This window comes from Rousettus aegyptiacus, unplaced genomic scaffold (assembly GCF_014176215.1).
Source record: "Rousettus aegyptiacus isolate mRouAeg1 unplaced genomic scaffold, mRouAeg1.p scaffold_m13_p_1, whole genome shotgun sequence".
NCBI lineage: Eukaryota > Metazoa > Chordata > Mammalia > Chiroptera > Pteropodidae > Rousettus > Rousettus aegyptiacus.
In genome coordinates, this window is record NW_023416284.1 from 170,179,670 (window position 1) to 170,202,113 (window position 22,444).

Sequence of the window (22,444 nt, forward strand, 5' to 3'; positions counted from 1 at the left end):
CAAAGCTTTAAAATAAGAAAAACTTATGTATGTCGTATGCGGAAGAAAAGTATATAAAGGACTGAAAAACACCTCCAGACTAGGTGGCAGAAGAAAAGATGAGATGACGTTAATGCACATAATATGTGGAGTCCCAAATAATTGGCATGTTGTAGTGATTACAGCAAGTGTTACAAAATTACCAGTATAGAAAATATAAAGCCAGCACACTCTGGCTAGTGATCTGTATGTTGAACCAGAAGGACATAGGAAGTCAATTTGGAACACACAGAAGAGATGTCCAGTGACTTCAGTGAGTCCATGGTAACGGCAGTTTTGACAGAGGCTCAGATGCATGTCCAGTATCCAGCTGACAGATCTGGAAGGTCTTCTCATGCCTTATGAGCTATAAAATGAGGACAAAGGACTCAGCAGCAAAGTCTCCCATCGACAGAACGCTGCTTTGTGTCATTATGAACATGGTCCAGGTTTTCATTAATACTTCTGGGTGGGTAAACATATTAACGCATTTGGTGTTTTCTTCTATTGGTTCTTTTGAGTCCTAAAGAAAAAACTTCCTCCTTCAACTCATTTCTTCAAATCTGAGAGGAGCAGAAGAGCCGCACCTTATGAACTCAATGACATTTAGAAATGCAGACTTAGCAAAGTGCTGGTTTGTGTGGGATTGTAAATATTTGAGGTGATGATTTTAGAGCCGTCTGGCCTCCACAGTTCCCACCGCTTTGTAGCCTGAGACTTTTGTGCCGCTTGTCAAGCTCTCCTGTTTATGATTAATCTGCTCCTTCTTCTCTCATCCTTTCTGTTTACTTGAAATTCCCTGACCCTTACTCTGCAGTGGTCTGTAACTCTTTATTCCTGCCAAATACTGTTAAAAATTTACCCTTTTGGAAACATTGACAAGCTAATCCCATCTGCCAGGCAACTTTTCCAGAACTTTATGATCGCCTCAAACAACTGTTGCTCACATAAGCAGCATATGCATGCCTTTGTGTGATAATGTTAGGACGATTGCCCTGGCTCCTTTGAGAACTGCTTTAGGTCAAGGGTTGTCTCTCATTTTGTGTAAATCTCCACCCAGCGTAATGTCTTAATACAGAGGGCATTGTTGTTGATCCGTCATTTATTGCTCATTCATTTATTGGGCTCTGAGATTGTACAGGAGATAAAGCCATATAAAAAGAGTCAGTTCCCACACTCAAAAGAACTTAAATTTGGAGAGAACACATTACACATGGGCGCAACTCCCCTGCTTATGACAGACCCTTGTCGCCCTCAGAATGGGTGGCCTCTGGTTTGGCCCATCTCACCATTTCCATCCACCTCATTCTCTGTGCTTTACACTTGGTTCTCATCAGTTCTAGTGGGCAGCTGAATGACAGGCTCTGTATTCTGTTCCTCCGGCCTGTATAGCTCTTGACTTAGCTCTTTGTGCTTACCCTCTTCCCCTGGCTGGTCCATGCTCTTCCTTTAGGTCCCAGGTTGACTGTTCCCTGTCTCTAATGAGGCTTTCTTGGCTACTTTAAAGTAGGTCACTCCTGATAGTCCATCTCATAGATTCAGTTCTTATGTGGCACCTGTCATAATGTATATTCTATTTATTTACTTACTTGTTTGTCTCTCCAAATGAATTAAGCTTTGTGTGAGGGATGAGTCTATTTTCTTCTCCACTTCAGGCCCCTTACAATTTCTGGCAAAGAACATTCTTCCAGCCCATATTGAATGAATGATTTAAGTTTTCAAGTTATAGGATTACACTTGAAGATATGTATAAGAAGACTTATAGTTGTGCTTTTTAATAGTGAAATTCGTTTAATTTTGATATATTCATAAATATGGTATGATACAACATAAATTAACTAGTAATCAACACTAACATGGTTGAATCTTAAACTATAAAGGTGAATGAAAAAAATCAAGAAGCCAAAGAAATTCATACAGTTCCATTCCATTTATATGTGGTTCAAAATCATAACGAACTAAATGCTATATTATTTAGGGACACATGTATATGTTCAGTAACAGAAAGTGAAATACAGAGGTTAGTAGTTCTGTGATTATGAGGGGATGTGATTAAGGTTTTCGCAGGGGGCTTCCGAGATATCACTTAACAGTCTGTTTCTTTAGCCGTGTGATGGATTGATTAATGGGTGTTTGTTCTGTTACATTTCTTGAGACTACACATATGAATTATACAGATTCTTCTGTATTTCCATTTAAAAACTTTATGTGATAGGCAGTAACAGAGAAGCCAAAGAGATGTGCTATCAGAGGAAGGAGTGATTCCCTTCATCGTGGAGAACAGAGCAAGCTTTCTTGAGAGGAAGCATGTTAGCCAGGTCTCAGAAGCCACACAGGATTTGGGCACATGGCTGTAATCAAGGATAAGAGGGAACACTGTTATGTGCATGAGACTCACAGGCCTGGGTGGAGTTCAGGTAATAATGAAATCTAAATGGAGTCACTTATGAGCTATCTGTCTGCTATTCAGAAAATGTCTTTAAAATCCATTTAGGTCTAATTCGAAGGCCACTTTTTCTGAAACCTCTTATGATTCCTTTAGCTGTTTGTTCTTCAGGCTCTCCTAATGTCATATTTAATTTTTGAATTTTTTTTTCATAGATTGAAGAACTATAGAATCATTTTCTGTTTTGTGGAATTTAGAAGATAGAGCCAGTCCTGGATATATGCTTGAGATGATACCTAGGACAGATCAAAGGACTGAGGGAACAGAGGACAGGGAAATAGTTAAGGCAAAGGACGATGATGGCTGAGCTGGCTGGTGGTTGTAGGAGAGGAGCTGAGGGTATGGGTTTGTAAGGAAGAGTAAGAACTGATGATTGCAAGAATTTGGTAGTTGATAAAATAGCAAAGAGTGAAAGAGGAAGAGTATTAGAATATCTTAGGAAATGCAGACTGATGGCCTGTGGAACTTAGGAGCCCCATTACTGGATCTCAGTATAACAAGAAGACAAGACCTTTTATCTGGAACAAGTTAAGGTGAAGGTTCCAAAAAGAGAACACTATAGCTCTAGTTGGGAACAGAGCAATGGGAATGTAGTTCAGGTCTTCAGGCCAGGAGATCAGGTTGAGAAAATAGAGTCTGGAGTCATCCAGAGAGAAGTAATCATTGAAGTAATGAAAGTGAGTGAGGGCATCAGGCTTATAGAGTGAAAGGCCAGATACAGGATCTGGAGTTCCACCTCTGTTTCTGTGATGTCTGGGAAAGAGGAGATGGACAAGGCGCTAAGCAGGAATGGTCAAACAGCTGGAGGACAGAAGAGTCGCAGAAGCCCAAAGTCGGGTGCTGGGCCGTGTGTGTTTTTGCAGAGCAGGAGAATGAGGATCTGTTTCCGTTTGATCCCCTGTGCCTTACTTGTGGGATTAAAGTAAAAGTTGGTTAGAAAATGATTCTGCTGTTTGTTTAATTTGCCACATGACTGAGCTGTCATTTGTCTTCCTCTGAAAAGAGCTGATCATAATGTTCTGTGATTTAAATGCAGTCACTTCTTTAAAGGTACCTAAATGTGACACACTTCAGGAAGATGTATGCCTTGCTTAGGCACTAAGTGTCAGAGTAAATCACTAAAAATTGAAGACGTGATAGTCTGTGGGATGTGGCAAATTACTGTCATAGCGACAACGTGTGTTACAAAGGAGACTTTTCTGGAAGAAATGCAAGGACAGCCTCATCCGGGAAACAATCTTTTTGGCATGTGGTCTATTGTCACTTTAAGCCATGTCGGGGGATAAAATAGCAGTGCCGTGTTGCTGGCGTAATTAGTGCTGGGATTCAGAAACGCAGAGCATTTTGGCAGTATTTGGATATGTTTCTTTGTATCTGTGTGGAATTATAGTTCTGTAACTACTGTCATTTAGTAAGCCCTTCCCTTTATCAGGCACTACAAAGAGTGAATTTGAATTTTGTTTCTGATCTCTGGAAGTTTATCATTGAAAACAATATATAATGCCAAGAAAAAGTGACAATAAAAATTTCAGTTCATTCTCGGTTTTTTTCTGATACCATCTCCAACTCATGTGACATTACATAATTATTTTATAAATAAGCTGAAATTTTACCAGTGATATGGATGGACTTATCCATACTTGTATTTTTATATTTATCTTTTTTAAAAAAGTGAGTTGTTTTAGGAATAATTTTAATCTGTATAATTTTAAAGTAGTTCTTTTCCTTTGTAGATAACTTGAAGAAATAAATTATTCTATGGTCTTTAAACAGCTAGAGTAAATACATTTTACAAATATCTTTTAAAATGAAAAATTATTGGTTATTCAATAGCTAATAACAGGTAAATACAAAGGAAGCTATTTGTTAATTTTACTTAACTGTCAAAAATGTCACTATATATTTTGAGGGAATAGTTCTGCATCTGACAAAGAGGAATTATATTAGTTATATTTTTTAAAAAATAGTTCCCCAGAGCTTATTATTTAAATGTTATAAGTTAAATATGGCGATAGGGGAAGAATTTTATAAAGCAGTAATTTTCATGAGTGGACCTTAAATTCTATAATTTTCTAAATCCATCTATTTATCATTAGAAGCGTCATCTTCACACTTAGTAAATGTATAGCTATAAGGTAGTTTGGTCGCCTCTGTTTTCCTGTTTTCAGTTAGCTAACGAACGGCTCAACATTGATTAAAAAGAAAGAATATATAAGATCTTTTTCTTTTTTGTCTAAAATTGTATTTCTGGCCTTTGAGGGCCATCCCTGGGGCAATGTGTGCCTGTCCCCATGAGCTCTGCGTGGCTGCCTCAGGGTAACCACAAGCCACCTGTATTTACCTTAGGCACCTGCCAACCACACTGCCGTCCATCATTCCTTTGAGCTTCCTGGACCTCTTGGAATTCTTGTCATTTCTCAAGCAGTTCTACCCTTCTGGAGTCCTTGCCTTGTTTTACATGGATCCGTTGTGCCCTCTCTGTTTTTTAAGGCCCATTTCAAACCCACCTTCCCAGGGAGTCTTTTCCTGTTGTCCTTCGACTCCCCTAGTAGTAATAGCTCTTGTAGAAATGGATATATTCTTCTTTGGGACACTTTCACTCCTTCATTTTAGTAAAGTTATCAGTATGCTTATCTTCCTTCTCAGACTGGCCATCTTTGAGAGCCTTATCATTCTTTGCTCACCTGCTATGCTCTAGCACCAGCCATGCCCACTATGGGCATTCTACGCAAGAAGAATAAGGATGGGGGCAAATACCTGAAGACCCATGCACAAGGGTCCTTTACTGTGAACCGCCACTAGTCCTAGCTGCAAGTAACCTGAATGCCAAAGCATCATGGGAGGCAAACCAAGTTAGGGCCCTGTATATAGGCTTGCTTCAGTAGGCAGAGGGGAACTATTATTTTTTTTTTACAGAGCCCGTTTGTTTATTTAATTTTTTATCAAGGTAACATAATATTATATAAGTTTCAGGCATACAACATTATCATTTGATACTGTATACACTATAGCGTGCTTACCACCAAAGCCTGTCTTCCATCCGTCACCAGGTATTTGAACCCCTTTACCCATTGTGCCCTACCTCCACCCCACTTCCCTCAGGTAACCACCGACCTGTTGTCTTTATCTCTGACTTTGTTTTTGTTTGGTTTTGTTTGTTCGTTTGTTTCTTTTTTATTTTAAATTCCACATGTGAGTGAAATCAAACAGTTTTTATCCCTTTCCTTCCGACTTATTTCACTTAGCATAAAATCTCAAGATGCATCCATGCCACAAATGGCAATATTTCATCTTTTGTGTGGCTGAGTAGTATCACATTTTTTTGTGTGTGTACCAGCTCTCTTTTATTCACTCATCTGTCAATTGTCACATAGGTTGTTTCCATTTCTTGGTTATTGTGAATAATGTTATAATGAACACAGGGCTGCATATATCTTTTTGATTGGTGGTGTTTTTATATTTTGGGGATAAGTTCCTAGAGGAGGAACTTATGGTTGTTCTGTTCTTAAGGAATAGAATATTTTGAGGACTCTTCATATTTTTTTGCATAATGCAAAGCTCATTTTATTTAAACTGAACATCTTCCGTGAACTTTGTACCTCATGATGTACATGTTGGGAAATTGTTTAAGAATGATTAGGTTGGCAATGATATAAAGGAAGAATTGGGAGGCTGGTGAGCAGGCTGGTCTCAGGAATTAAGAAAAGTAAGCAAGGTAATATTTGAGACTTTCTACTATTTGGAGTAGATTTAAAATTTATGCCTGCCTATATTTAAACATAGAAAGAGCTTAGAGAAAAAAGGAAAGTGGGAGAAATTGATATTCCAAAGAATGTAAAATGAGATCAGTTTGAAAACTAACAGAGCTCAGATTCAAAAGCATGGAAATTTGGATAAAAGAAGTGGTTAGAAATGTAGGAATGGAAATGCTATTCATTACTTTAAAAACTGAAATTAGCTAAAATGGACAGATACTTTTATTGAAGTATAAGCCAAATATTTAAGAGTAGAAATGTTTTTGTTTCAATGTCGTTATATAATGTAATGAGTATGCATATTCCTTTTTCTCACCCGATTAGTGGATCTCTTAGAGTTGAATACTACAAATGAAGTTTTCAAACAACATAAGCTGAACCAAAATGATCAACTGCTCAGTGTTCCAGATGTCATCAACTGTCTGACAACAACCTACGATGGCCTCGAACAAATGCATAAGGATCTGGTCAACGTCCCGCTCTGTGTGGACATGTGTCTCAATTGGTTGCTCAATGTATATGACACGTAAGTTTTAATTTTTTTTTGTATTAAATATAATCATTGAACAAAATATGTTAGTATTATAAAATATGTAAATTTTAAGTGAAGTTTTAAAAAGTAATTTCAAAGTACTTTTCCCAGTGGAAATATTTATATCAATTGTCAAAAATGGATGACTTTCCAAAAAATTGAAAAATTAACCAATAATGGAACAAAAAAGAATGCCCATATATTATTTTAAGATTTTGCTTCAATTATAATAACTGGCAAATTCGTAGGGTTTTTCTTTTATTTTTTTTTTTCTTTTTATGTCACCATGCTAGGGGAAACTTAATATAAATAAGTTCAGTTTTCTTCTCCTTTCAGAATTTCTTATAGTATTTCTTTTTTGAAAAGAGATTATTTTGTATTTATTATTATAAATTAAAATAATTTATTGGCTCATAATAATCGACTGCGATTTTTGTGTGACAACTTAAAAGCAATTTGAGTGGCAATTGAAGGCATTAAATGGGACTTTTGTTGTTAGCTTTATTTATCGCGATGGTGGTTATGTATGTATGTGGTGTTTTAAATAATTTATGCTATAGGGCACTGATACCCATAATTTAATTAGGTACTCACTGTTACATAAAGAGCACTCAACTTTCAGCATAACTCATTTGCCATTAACTTGGCTTTTTTTAAATGTGACAGTGCCTTTGTGAAATAATTCTAGAAAGACCTGCTGGGGGCTGACATTTCTGAAACATTAGGAATTATTCATTCTTCTGGTAGGAGGTTAAATATGCGAAGATGGAATAAGAAAATTAGAACTGTTTTGTCTCTCAGACCCTCAGTTTCCATTAATTAGCTGTTGAAAATTTGTGTTTATCAGCCTTGTATTTGATTTAGAGAAAAAGATAGATGATAGTTCATAAGTGCACATATTTAACAGCTGATTCTGTATAAAGTAAACGATGACGACAGTGGCTTTAGAGATGATTTAATTAACTTTTTTTCTTTTTCAGCGCTCACAAATATCAATTTTTTTCATAACCAAATAATAGCTTTTGTGTACTTGAGTGTTCTTTTTTTATTATTAAATTCATTGGGGTGACATTGGTTAATAAAACTATGTAGGTTTCAAGTGTACAATTCGGTAATACATCATCTGCACATTGCATTGTGCTTGTTGCTCAAAGTCAACTCTCCCTCCACCACCATGTACTGGACGCCCTTTACCCTTATCTGCCTCCTCTCTTCCCCACTTTTGGTTCTTAAGAAATTCACTGAAGAACAGATAATATGAATCTCAATTACCATAATGTAGGTGGGATTTACTGTATCCCTATCTGACATCTTTTAATATATTTTATTTTAATGTAAATTTGCCATACTATAAAATATTACTGTTAGCAATTATGCACTGTTAAGTTGATTTTCAGTTTTTTAATTCTCTGAGAGGTTTATAGAAAGAGAATTTACTATTTATCTATAGTAAATTCACCAAAATAACTGCTCAATTAAGTGTCTTACACTTAATTTTATACCCCAGGAAGAATGCTAAATTCATAGAATACTTAGGAACTTCATGAAGCCCTAGGAGTACGGTAGAGGTGTGCATCATGAGCTGTGTTTAAAGAAAGAACTGGAGAAGACGTCAGATCACCCCCTCAACGCTGTCTTTGGCTAAATTTGTTTGCTCCAGCTGCTGTAACAAAGTACCACAGACTGAATGGCCTAGACAGCAAATTTATTTTCTTGCAGTTTTGGAGACTAGAACTCCAAGATCAAGATGTCAGCAGAGTGGTTTCTTCTGAGGCCCCTTTCCTTGTCCTATAGGTGGCTGTCTTCTCCCTGTGTCTTCTGTATGTGTCCTGTGTCCTGATCTCCTGTTCTTTTATGACCACCAGTCAAATTGGATTAGGGTCTACCTTAATGACCTCGTTTTAACTTAATTACCTCTTTAAAGATTCTTTCTGCAGGTACACTTGCATTCTGCTGGGAATTAGGACTTCAGCATATGAACTTTAGAGAGGTAGAATTCAGCCTATGACACGTACATATGCTGTTGTCCCCAGACAGCCCAAAGGCAATAGTGCCACTTAGTTGGGAAGGAAGCAATATGTGAAATGTGATTCATATTCTAGGGAGTTAAATGTTAGTATAGTTCTCTCTTCCACCATCGAATGTGAGCACATGGGAAATTATTCCCTAAGGCACTGTTATCTAGAAAAGCAATACCTTGCAGTTTTCCATTTTAAAGGGAAAAAAGCTTTCCGGATGTATCTCCTTTCCATGCTAAAGAAATGTAGCAAAGACCATGCCGGGTCAGAATGATGTCTATTCCATGTGGTTTTCTAACTTAGAGAGGAATATCATGAATTAACCATTTGTTAAAACACAGTCATATGACAGTAGTGTCAGACGGCCAGAGAGTTGATTGGTCACATTCCTCTAATGTCTTAATCGTTTATCTAAACAACGTCGTTAACTCTTTTCAAGCCATTAGTTCCCTTTGAGAATCTTCTGGAAACTATGATCTACTCCTTCCAATGCACCAGAAAATAATGGACCCCTAAGAAGTCTCTGAACCTTGGATGTGGTACCAGGATCTGGCCCTTCCATTCATTCAGCTGACATTCATTCATTAACCATATATTTTTGACTGTTTTACTTTGTGTAGTACAATGTAGTCATAACTGGCATTTTCAGCTCTTGCAGTCCATTCAACCAGCTCTTGACTGAGTGATGCACACACAGCATATCATAGAATTCTAGAAGTATGACTTTGAGAGCTTCCATTTTGCCCTCTTCGTTTTACTGTTTTAGAAACTGACCCAATGAGACAAGACAATTTATCCGTGGCCACCTATTGCATATTATTGATAGATATGGTACTAATATTCAATTTTTTTGATAATGCTTTATTACTCTTACCATATTGCCATATCTAAGAAAAAGAGTACTTCATAAATTATTTTAAGTTTACTATTTCTTGCAAGTTTTCACATGTACCCCACTTCTCATATTCTAAATTTGGGTTTTTTTATTTTAAAAAAAATCTATTTTCTTTTGTTGTGATGATAAGAATCCATGTATTGGTTCTGGTTGCTGTGTGATTTGGTAGCCACTTAACTTTTGACATCTCAATTTCTCATCTGAAAAATTGAGATAAAATATCTGGTTTATTACACATAGATGATTGTGAAGGACAAATGAATTAATATGTAGAAAGGTCTTTTATAAACTATAAAAAGAATATTGATTCCATATATGAGTTTACAACCTCACTTAGGTCTTTATCTACCCAAGTTAAGAAGTCTTAATTTCACAATCTTCCTTCTAGAATTATTGGAAATCAATATTATTTAACGCAGTAGTCTAGAGTGCTTGGTTTAAATACTCTTGTCCCTACCGAAAATATTAATCTCACTTGCTGCAGTGTTGTCAATTTTTTCCTCTTTTCCAAGGTGGGTATTATTTTATAAGGTGCCTATCTTTTTAAACTAATTTCAAGAGTTAATTATGAAAACTATCAGGGAACCAGGTACTTGAATATTGGGTTAAGTCATTACTAATGAATTTCATTAGCTCCCTGTTGGCTCTCAAATTCAGATAACCTTATTTAACATCAAAGCCCTACATCATCTGTCCTCATGTAACCTGGATAACTTTATTAACCATTTAGCCCTGATGCAAGTCCTTGCTACACCTGAAGGAGCCTTGTCATAACCTTCCCTCTATTTTCTTACCTAAGCTGTCCCTGCGATACTCTACTTTCTCCTCTTTGGAAAAGGCTAACTATTTTATGCCTTCGATGTCCAGCTTTTCTTTATCAAATGTTGCCAGACTAATGGCTACTCAGACTGATTACGCATCATTAATCAGCCACACTTATCTTGTACTTGATTATTTTCATACATAAAGATGGGTCTCATATTTTCTTATGATGCTCTAGTTATTTTCTTGTCTTCCTTTTTCAGCTAGTGTGTGAGCTTATCATGAGTAGGATTGCCATGTTGTACTTTTCTATTGGTTCGTATGCTATGTAGAACTATACTAGGATCACAGTAACCCTTCTGTTGATGGTTTGATGAATAGATGATTGACATTTTCAGTAGTTTTCCTGATGATGTTCCTTCCTTGTGTTGACACCACAAACTAGAGCTCATCCTCTAACAGATATCATTTTGATCTTTTTTTTTTTTTTCCTTAAGGGATTGCTTTGTCCTTAGCCATATTCATGTAAAAGTGCATTCACACAGCCTTTTGTTGTCTTCTGCAAGTCCACTGTCTGATTTTGTCTAAAGAATACAGTTTCCTGATTTTCGGAGGGAAGAAAACAGACATGGTCTATTTTCCTATAATAATTAGGAAAATATGAAGTAGAAACATGATTTCTAGCATGGCTTAGTCTAAAGTTATTTTGAAACTAATATTTTTATAATTAATTATGAGAAACTGGAATAAGTATATTAACTTAGAAATTCTGCCTGTAATGGCTATATTTATTTTTAAATTTAAGTATTACTTATTTCATAGGTCAATTCTGAATGTTGTACACATACATAGTAGTAAGAGTTCAAGAAATTTGTTGGATATGATTTACTATAAATGTAGACTAAGCTATTGAGGCTATTGAGGGACTGTTTTGAAAACACATTTTACAATACCTAAGCATGTTTTTTTAAAATTTATTTTATACTTTATATGCCATGATATGTATACCTAAACTTATGTGAGAATTTTGATTTGAGAATGGAAGGTATCAATTAAGATTAATAGTAAAAATATCAATAAGGTAAAGATTTAAATACAGTTTGACTATAAGACTACCTAAAATTCAAGTTACATGATAACAGATATTTACCTTCTTTTAAATAGCATGAATTACTCAATTTTATGCATTTATATAATTATGTAAACATTTATAGGTTTTAAGCATACTGTATTTATAAAGTGAAAAGAAAATTGACAATAAAAACCTAAACTGAAAGCTGATGCTGAATCTGAAATAAAAGAGATAGCAATGAAGACTTGTTTCTTGACTGTGCGTTATTCCATAGTAAGGATCATAATGTTGTTAATTTTTCTAGTTCCTGCATTTACCTTTCCCCATCCCCAGAATCTATTATAGTGATTCACACTTGATAGACAGTTCCATAATTTTTTGATAAATGATGAAGTGAAGACAACTTTCTGATTTTAAAGATAAAATAAAATTTGCCTTCTAATCAACTTATAAATGAAATTGAAATGGTCTCTCATTGGCATAATATGAAGCTATTTCCTAAGGTTGATTAATTTTGTATTGAATTATAGTTTGATACTTCCCCAATAGTGATTTCACATGTTGGGTAAGATCATTGACTATTAAAGTTGCAATAATACCATTAAAACTGCATTGACAGAGACCAAATCAATAAAGACAATACATTTTAAAGTTTTCAGCAAGTTAATTTTTATATAGTAAACTTTTATAATATATAGTTAATTTTTTCAGTCAATTTTCTTACATTTGTTTTTAGATATATCACTAGTTCTTTCTTGGTGTATTAACTCACATTAACTCTTGCTGTATTAACTGCTTATTATATCAGCTTTAGCCATCTATTTTGAATTTTGCATTTATAATTATTAACAAATAGATTTTGATTCATAGTATTTAGAGATAAAATCTTTTCGACATTATAATTAAAGTTTTTATTTTGTTAGTTTATTATTTCTAGTTCATATGTTGTATGGAAAGTGACTTGAGTCTGTATATTCTTCCAGACTGGGTCAAGCATACTATTAAAATAAGTCATAAAATTACAATATGGGTTTAGCATTAATTATTAAACATGAGTAGAAAAGTTATATCTTTAAGATGCAATTATTTTTTAATGTCTACTCTCAAGAAAATATTCAGAAATAATTAACATAATGTATACAGTTTTAAATTCATGTAACACATTGAGATTCTTATAATTTCAGGGGTCGGACTGGAAAAATCAGAGTGCAAAGTCTGAAGATTGGATTGATGTCTCTCTCTAAAGGTCTCTTAGAAGAAAAATACAGATGTATGTAAGACCTTTCCTATACCAATAGTGTTTTTAGTAATGATAATGATAACATTCATTGGAGACTTACTGTATATGATTTGCTAGTAATAATAGTTCCCATTTTTTAACCCTTACTATACATGTCCAGGCTAGACAAAGGATGTCAGTACAAAGAGATGCGAATTTATGTGAAATAAAAAACTGATTATAGGGTCAAGATGGTAAGCTGCCTTGATAGAGTGATAATCAACCACAAATTATATTTTATTTAATTCTTGGAATGATCACCCCATGATGAGTAGGCATTGTGATTTCCATTTTCTAGCTAAAAAAAATTGATGCTGAGATACGTTAAAAATTTAATTGAAGGCTTCAGTGACAATAAGGCATGGGGCTAGAATTAGGTAATAGATTTTTCTGACTCTAATGCCTGAGCTTTTTCTATTTTTGTGTACTTCTAATCCATTAAAAAATAAAATAAAATTAAGGTGGATTTAGAACCTTTATATTATACTTTATACTAGAACCTGTGTACTTTCCAATACGTAAAAAAAAATTAAGATGGACTAGAACTTCTGTAGACATAGACAAATATATAGTGTAAAAAAATTAAAAAATGGTAAAAGCCTATTTTATTTTGTTAGGTTTGTTTTCATTCACCAAATAAGTGGTGTTCCTTTATCTGTTAATTAACAAAAAAGCATCTTAAGCCTTCAAACCTCAGCTCTACCACTTAGTGGCTGACTGACTTTGGACAGGTTACGAGATCCCACTGAACACTACAGCTGAGAGGTAATATTACTTCCATTTCATGCTTCAGGAAGCTGAAATTTAGTGAATTTTCTTCAACTAAAGAATGAAACTAATCATTCTTGCTTTGAAAGCAATTACAGATAATGTGTGAAAAGTACCTAGAAATAGCAGTTGTTGAATAAACAGTAGCAATTGCTGCCATGTCTCCAAACTCTTAACTGCTGTAAAATATCTTTTGGTTGAATTTTGTCCATAAAATGTGTTACTTAGTCCTGCCATACAGATTCCCAGATGATTCTTTACAGATATATCCATACATTTGCAGGAGAGGGATAGGGATACTTCAAAACAAGAGGATATTTGATTACGGATCCTGTAAACTTAGTCAAGTATTGCATCTTATGTGAACATATATACCTTAAAAAAATAAAAATAAACGCTTATTTTCTGGGATGGCTGTGAGGTGATTCGATTTTCGATTTCAGATCTAGATCGTGAAAACTTGTTTTTCTTACACAGTTTGACAAGAATATCAGTGAAAAGAGATGTAGATATGTATGAAAGGAAAAGCTGATTGTAGGACCAGGAGAATGAGGTGCCATGATGGACTCATAACCTGGTAAACAGTGCAGAAAAATGCTTTGCACAAGGCTTTCGTTTGGTGGCACTTTTATTTATCTAGAATTTAAATCATCGTCAGCATCATAATTGTCAAAAGATACCATCTTTAAAGCTAAAAATGTTATTTCTTTAATGAGTGGGAAAGGAAAATGTGAATGAAAACATCAATGTACTAAAATTAGAAGGGAGCTTTTTTATCATATGTGATTTGGGGTTTTCATGGGGTTCTCCTGAAAAAATATAGGGTTCCTTGAATGTAACAATTGTGTCAGAGTGCTCAGGTTACTCTGAAACGAATGCAAATTCAACCTCAAAGTTTATCATGAATCATAAATACGTAAGCATGATTTATTTCCCTACATTACTGGTTCCCTCTTCTTTTTTATTCCAAGCCAGTTATCAGGGAGTAACCTGAGACCAAAAGAGTTTCAATACAACAAGGTGGCTATAGCTATAGAACATAAACAAATTCTACACAAAATTTTATATCTACATATATACATACATAAAAGCTGTCTTTGTACACATACCTTCAAACATATTTCTGAAATGTATAATCTTTCAAATGAGCATATTTCAGCATACATGTGCTCAGACACTCATACTGCAAAGGACACGCTTTCTACAAATGTTGGGAAACGTGATGCTGTATAATTCAAGATATGTTTTCAGATTATGAAGGAAAAGCAGAAGCCTGTGCAATGAATATTTCTGATACTTAGTTTAATCCATGAAGGTATGCCATTTTAGGACTTAAATAAGAAACCTCTTGGGTTGAAATCTTTAAATATTTTGGGGGAGTATCGAGACTCAGGAAATGTTCTGACGTTTTGTCTGTTTTACTTTGAGGTCCTTAGGAACTGTGATTTCAGTTTTGATTTCCCCAGTGATATCAGAACACTTCCTCATTATTAGTTCCTTTGTTAGGAATTACTCTTCAAACTGATTTGCTCTCCATACTCAATGGCAAAGTTGCCATCGTGGGTCATTTGGCGTCTGTGCGAACATTGATTTTGTAATGGCTGTCAGTGTCATGACTCTGGTGAGACCTCTCCCTCTCTCCGCGCCTTCCTGGATTAGGGTCTAACAACACCCTGACCTTGCTTATAGCTGACGGCTTCTTTGCCTCATCGAAAGCACATTAACAAAGATCCTTATGAATGGCCATTTGCATCTCTGCTGTGCTAATTTATTGGAACTTGAGTTTTAGATTGTAACTTTCCTCTGACTCATTCCCACATTCTATCCTTCCATTTTATTTCTGACTATAACATCAAAATGTGAACTTTTATAAAAGTTTGAATTGAGCATCATAGTAAGCGTCCTGGATAAATATTTTTTGGCTATGATAGTCTTATTTGTGACAAATGAAAACAGGTAGAACTCTAACCAAATCTAAATAAACAAATAATAATAAAAATTTAATTTATATTAATTGAATTTGCTTTCCCTATAAGCATGCATATAATTAAAGTCACATTTCATTATAATTTACTGTGTCAGTAGCACTGTTTGTTTCAGTTTGAAAATTCACTATTGACAGTATCAGATCTAGTCAGATCTAGCATTATTCCCCTTTAAAAAAAAAAGATTTTGATCTGATATTTATTTACCAGGTATAATTTGAAATAGTTTATAGCACCCAATAAATATTTACTCTCCTTTCTTCTGTTATTGGAAACCTTCACATGAAAAGCATTTAGAACTTGTGCGATTCTGAATTTTCAGAACTTGGAAATTTCTTTCCAAAGAATAATGGTTTCCATAATGAAGTGGGTTGTCTTTATATGAAACTTCTCCCTATTCCAAAAGGAACTTATTTAAGTATATTAGCTTTATTGCTAGAAATATAGTAATAATTTTAATCTTCAAAATATTGCAAGCAAAGAATAGAAGTCAATACTAGAAAGAAGAGTTTAAATTTTTTTGAACCAAGGAAGTTGTAAAACACATTAGTGGGTTTTTTTAATGAATAGAAGAGCCTAAGAACTATGTGAAAGTATGCATGAGCTTGTTAATAAGTTCTTAAATTTTAAAGAAATGTATTTTATTATATGAAATAAAATTTTAAAACCTTTATAGGTAATAAGGAAGAGACTGATAGGGCCTTTAAAAAAAACTAAAAATAAAAGAGACCTTGTATATTTTAATCTTTCTTATATAAAATAGATTCAAGCATAGAAATCGTTAAAAAAAAGTAAATATATATTTAATAAAATAGTAAATTTAAGAGTGAACACAAAATTTGGGAAACAAATCTGTTAATATTTAAAGATTTACTACTTAACTTAAATTTATTCTTTAGAAAAGTCATAAAGAAGGCTTCATTTTGGCTCACTGTCTTTCTCAATAAGAAGGGAAATCCTTATTCAGACCATTAAATGAACCCACATGCATTTATTGTACCTTTTGAAAAGGAAATTTGTATTCATTGGTCTATGTATATGTATTGACATACAACAGTGGGTTGTTCTAAGAAGTGTGTGGTTAACAGGGTCCTGATTACTCTGCTATCAGCGTCGAATATCAACGTCGAATATCAATGTCGTCATAATTCAGAAGACAGCTAATCTGATTCATGCCCCTATGATTATTTTTAATCTACATCATTCAATCCTCAAAACCAAAGATATATTTTATGTAAAAGAACACTGTAGGCACAAGGGTGTTAATCTCTTGCCTTTCCTCCTTATAGATCTCTTCAAGGAGGTGGCGGGGCCCACAGAAATGTGTGACCAGAGGCAGCTTGGCCTCTTACTTCATGATGCCATCCAGATCCCCCGGCAGCTGGGAGAAGTAGCGGCTTTTGGAGGCAGTAATATTGAACCTAGTGTTCGCAGCTGCTTCCAGCAGGTAAGCACAACAGATCACTGGTATGTAAGGTGTGTTGGAGAAGGGTATTGAGAATAATCTGAGAAATGGAACAGGGAACTTGGGCTGGAGCCAAATGGTGGAGGACATTGGGTACCATCCCCTTAAGTTTGTGTTTTATTTCGTAAGGCGTGTTTGATTGGAAGAACAGCCACCGCCTCAAGGAGACTTACTTGCTTGTCAGTGTATGACATCTAGAAACCTTTATCACATGTTATCAGATTGCTTTGATTTGGCCTTGACTTCACCACAGCCTCATCTATTGAAACTTGTCCCCTCTTTCTCCCTGCTTTCCAGCCATACTGTTTTAGTTCCTCCATTCCTTACTACCTTACTACCTTTGGACAGATGCCCCCTGTTAAGAATGTTCTTCTATATCCTCCACCTACAGCTCCCTTCTCATCAGTAATCCTTCCTTATTTATTCTTTAGATCTTTGCTTCAATCTCACGTCCTCTGAAAATCCTTCTCTCGTCCCTTCACATGAGGTTATGTGTCTTACTATATCCACCTGAACTACCTCTGCCTTCATATGGTCCTCATTACAATTATAATTACATACTGAATTGTATAATTGGTTGTTTAGTGTTTCTTTTCTTCTATTCAAACCTAAGTTCCATGCGCAAGGACTGTTTCTATCTTTTTACTATTGTATCCCTATGTACAGTGCCTGGAACATCATAGCTACTTAGTAATGTTTCCTAAATAAATGAATAAAAATGTTCTGAGTTCCTTGTAGGCAAGATTTCTTAAGTACATAAATTAAAGATGTTATTAAAGTAGCAGTATTTTCTTTAAATAAAAACATATGTACTAAAGGAGAATGATTATAAAATGTTATATGGGTCTAAGTTATTAATGATAAACTGGAAAGGCATTTTAGTTTCTTCTTAATGTTTACTATATATGAAAGCATTTTAGAACTGTTACTACTGGTGCTGTAAATATGCATAAAGTTCAAGTCTATAAATATTTTCTCAGAGCATAACCACTGCTTTGTCATTGCTGAGGGGGGAAAAAATGCTCACACCATCTCTTTAAGGAGAATTGATGTTATGGGTTATTATGTTTTATAATGACCCTTTTCCTTGTTTTAGAGACACAAAATATACCAAATGAAAATTCTAAATATTATTTTCCCATGCACTGGTTCATAGAATGACCTTGACAAAAGCAGGAGAAAGATGTCCATACAATTTTAACTTTACATATATGGAAATTACTTAAGATTTGAAGAGGAACTAAGACGTTTCATATAATTTATCTCGACAAATTCAGAAATCTGGCAGAGGATATTTACAGTAATAAGCCCCCCAGAGTGGTAATATAGCAGAACTGGAGCAGGACACAGAAGCAGCAGTTTTTATTTAGCATTTACAATGGTCTTCAAGTTTGGGAAGTTTTCGGTGAATTTTTACTTTCGCAAATTTTTACCGTCTTAGATGAATGAGTTTTATAGGATTAAAGTGTTTATGTGACAACAGTACTTAGAATTGTTTTGTTTTGTTTTGTTTTAGTGTAAGAATTAAGGTATTGGGATATTTTTCTTCTTCCTAGGTGACAATTTCTGCTTTTTATCTTTTTAAATTCTAGAATTTTTTTTCCTTGAAGAACCTTAACTATACTGTGATTTATCTGACCTGGAAAAAACTATATAACTTTCCTTTTACTTATGCACAGATATTCAGAATATTATATAGCAACAATACTTGCCACAATTTAAATGAAGAAATTTTCTTCGTTTTTAATATATTTGTTTCTTCACCAGAATAACAACAAGCCAGAGATAAGTGTGAAAGAGTTTATAGATTGGATGCGTCTGGAGCCACAGTCCATGGTTTGGCTGCCAGTGTTACATCGAGTGGCGGCAGCTGAGACTGCAAAACATCAGGCCAAATGCAACATCTGTAAAGAATGTCCTATCGTTGGATTCAGGTAAGGCGATCTACAACCAGAGGCTGCAGGGGACTGTTTCCTGTTCTGTCTGTGTTGTCGCATTGTATGCCCATCATCTCTCTTATTTATTCCCACTTGGGAGTTCGCCTCCTAAATTAATGAGAGGTTCCGCATATTCTATCTATCTAAAAATGGCATTCTTATAACCATTACATGAATTTATTTATCATCATTATGACTGTTGCTGTTTATATTATTTTGCTCCAGAATGAGAGTTTTCTCAGTTTCTACTTACATAGGTCACAGAAATGGTCACTCATGGTGACATTATCGTGATATCAGAATTATGATAATGCATGATTCATTACACATATGTGGCCTGGATGGAATTTGGTCATGTCCTGAGGGTCAAACTTAGTAAGCAGAGAGCAAAATTTAAATATTAAATAAGAAGTAATTGAATTACTTTGTGTTATTTCTGCCACGTTCGGTGTGAAGTAGATTAACCCTACTATTCACCTTTGCTCGAGGAGCACTGCTAAAGTACTTTTATGTCATCAGAGTATCAGGTTCATCAGTTTGTGGTCCCAAAGTGGACCGTGTAGGTCTGTGGTTTGCACCAAGATGAACTGTCTTGGCTGTCATGGTCTTCTTACTTCTTTGTCTTAAAGTAAGTATACATTAGATCTCAAGAATGTACTAGAATATACCATGTTTCTCTCCTGGGAAGAATCTAGAAAATAGCCCTAAGTTAATTTGGAAATCTGTTATGAAAAAACATGAGCTTATTTAGCAGTGGAACTCAAGGCTTTACATATACCTTTCATTTATACCTGGAGAGGAATTAGCTAAAGTGGTGATTCTCTGTTGGAGAATCAATTAAGATCGCCAGGTTGGTTTTGTTGTATCTAGTATCAATATCGGTATCCTGAATTAAACAAAATTGCTTTCATATGACTGAGTTTATCAGCATAGTTTGTATGAGGAGTATTGTTGTGTTCTCTGGATGGCTAAGAAATAGAACTCGAATTTCCATTTCTTTCAAAAATTGTGGTAGGTTGGGGAGCCAATCTAAACTGCTACAAGTTCAGAGAGCCTGGGTACCAGTGAGGCTGTAGAGTCTAAGAGGATGAAAAGGCAGGTAGTGTGAAGCAGAATCAGCACGAGGATAATGCATGCCCCAGTGGGAGTCACAGGGCAAACACGGAGAGGGGAAGATGGAAGAGGCACAGTTTAAATGCACACAGATGGCCAAAAAGAAAAATAGTTGTAATGTAACAGACTCGGGATACTGGTGGGGCGATAATCCAAATGAGAGAGAGAATCGTCAGAGCTAATAATACCTGCTGTTTTATCAAGTGCTTACTGTACGCCAGCCCTTGTGCTGTATTGCGTTTGTCATTTCATTTATTCTTTTAAAAACCCTGTAATGTTATTCGGATTATCTCTACTTTGTACATGAAAGAACTAAGACTCAGGAATGAGGCTACTTGGCCAAGGCCAGATATCAGTAAGTGAAGACAAAGATGCGATTCAAACATGATCTTTTTGACTCTGGAGTTCATGATCTTAGTCAATATTGTATTTTAAAAAAATCAGATTATATTTTTAGAAGAGAGATTTGATGTTAAGAAGCAATTAGATGATACTGAACAGAACAGTTGATTTAGGACATTGCTTATTAGACAAAAAATATTAAACTGTATGTAAAAAGTAATATGAAACCACAGGAAACATCCAGATTAACTAACTTGGGAAGACTGGGTTATATAAAACCAGTCTTATGTAGATATATGTTAAGGGACCAGATTTCTCAGAGGCTATGGACAATGGAGAGTGAGGACAAGACAAAAGACTCAAAAAATTAGCATTTGATTGAACCTTTAACTAGAAAATGACCTGAAACAACTGTATCCTAATATCGAGATTTAACAGAGCTGAGCTGTGGGTGCGTGGGTGTTTATCATTCTCTCTACTTTTGAATAAACTTGCAATATTTCGTAAGCAAAAGGAAAAAAACAGTTACAAAGGGTGAACTATGTTAAGTGTTGAATTTTAGATGTTTGAGTTTCCAGTATCTCTGTAAAGTTCATATGTAGATGTCTCTCATATAAAGATGTGGTGCCGACCAGGTGGTCAGGGATCAAAGTGCAGCAGGATATTTAGGAGGCGACGCCTTGAGAACGAGTCTGGCTGCTTATGTGTGAATACTGGATTTACTGTTTCACCATTTGACTTTGGATAAGTTGCCTGGCCTTTCTGAACTTGGGTTTCTTCAATTTCAAATCCTGTGAGTGTTTCCTTACAGGAACAGTCAATACATGGAAAGATTAATGCAATACCTATCACAGAAAGAGAAGGCATTCAATAAATGCTGGCTCTTTTTTTATTTATTTTTATTACCAATAACTAACAACCACTAGCAGGATAGTAGTTCAGCCTCAAGTGATACTGAACTTGAACTGTTGCTGAACTGTTCCATTAAGTGAAAATACCAGAAAAGCCTGAAAAATTATGCTCAATGGAAGATGAGGTCGAAAAGAGGGGTATAAAAGGGAAAGAAAGATGACCAGGGTTCTTAGGAGAAGTAAAGAATTATAATGTAGAAATAAAAAAGAGAGTTCTCGAAAGACGGTAGAGGAGTCTGGTGAGTGCAGCAGGGAGAGTCTTTTTTTTTCTTTTTTTAATATATTTTTTATGGTGACATTGTTTAATGAAATCTGATAAGTTTCAGCTGTACATTTTAACAGTAAGGCATATTTATTTACATTGTGTGTTTACCTCTCATAGTTAGATTCCTTTCTGTCACCACATATTTGACCCTTTTTACCCCATCTACCTCCCTCCCCCCTCCAAGATCATATTTAAGAACAGACCTTTGATTCACATGTCTTTAGTAATTTTTTATTTGGTCTATTCATGTTTCATTTTATTTTTTTTTTAGATGCATTCCTCTGCTACTGAGGTTGCATTATGTACGTTTCTAGATACATTCTTTTTTTATTTGTTATTTTATTAAATATATTGGATTGACATTAGTTAGTAAAATTGCATAGGTTTCAAGTTCAGTCCTTAGAAATTTTTGCTCCATGTCCTGATAAGGATGGAAGGTAGGTCTTAGGCTCAGAGAAACAATGAGGTTAGTATGCGCAGACAACTTGCTTAGACGATGTGGCTACAGCTTGAAGAAAATATGTCAGTATATCGAAAATGAGAAGGTGACTAGGGATATATCATGTTCCTTTTGCCTGCATATATATTTTTCCAGTTTTCTATTTTGAGAATATAGTTCATTTAAAATTTCTAGTTTTCAAATGGAGAAAATATATGCCTAGAGTTAATAAACCAGACCGAGCGAATGTTTCTTTAAACTAATGGCAATTTAATGATTGCACAAAGATTATGCACAGAGGGAGTCAATGTAAGAACAATTCCAATAATAAAACAAAGCCACGATAGAATGGGTCCAATTAGTAAAGGGCTATCTCTTTCTCTGAGTGAAGAACCAGCTTTAGAAATAAAGATAGAGGAGTATGGGCATTATAGAATAACGT

At 34.9% G+C, this 22,444-nt stretch overlaps 1 protein-coding gene across 8 annotated transcripts in view; it reads left to right on the forward strand.

Annotated features, from left to right (window-relative positions):
- The window catches only part of UTRN (utrophin), a 446,823-nt gene that overhangs the window by 382,301 nt on the left and 42,078 nt on the right, over positions 1-22,444 (forward strand). For all 8 annotated transcript variants that reach the window (XM_036222314.1, XM_036222327.1, XM_036222319.1 and 5 more), the window contains 4 exons: positions 6,544-6,745; positions 12,683-12,768; positions 16,820-16,977; positions 18,763-18,929. In XM_036222314.1, coding sequence (XP_036078207.1) covers positions 6,544-6,745; positions 12,683-12,768; positions 16,820-16,977; positions 18,763-18,929 — 613 coding nt within the window. The remainder of the gene's footprint in view (positions 1-6,543; positions 6,746-12,682; positions 12,769-16,819; positions 16,978-18,762; positions 18,930-22,444) is intronic.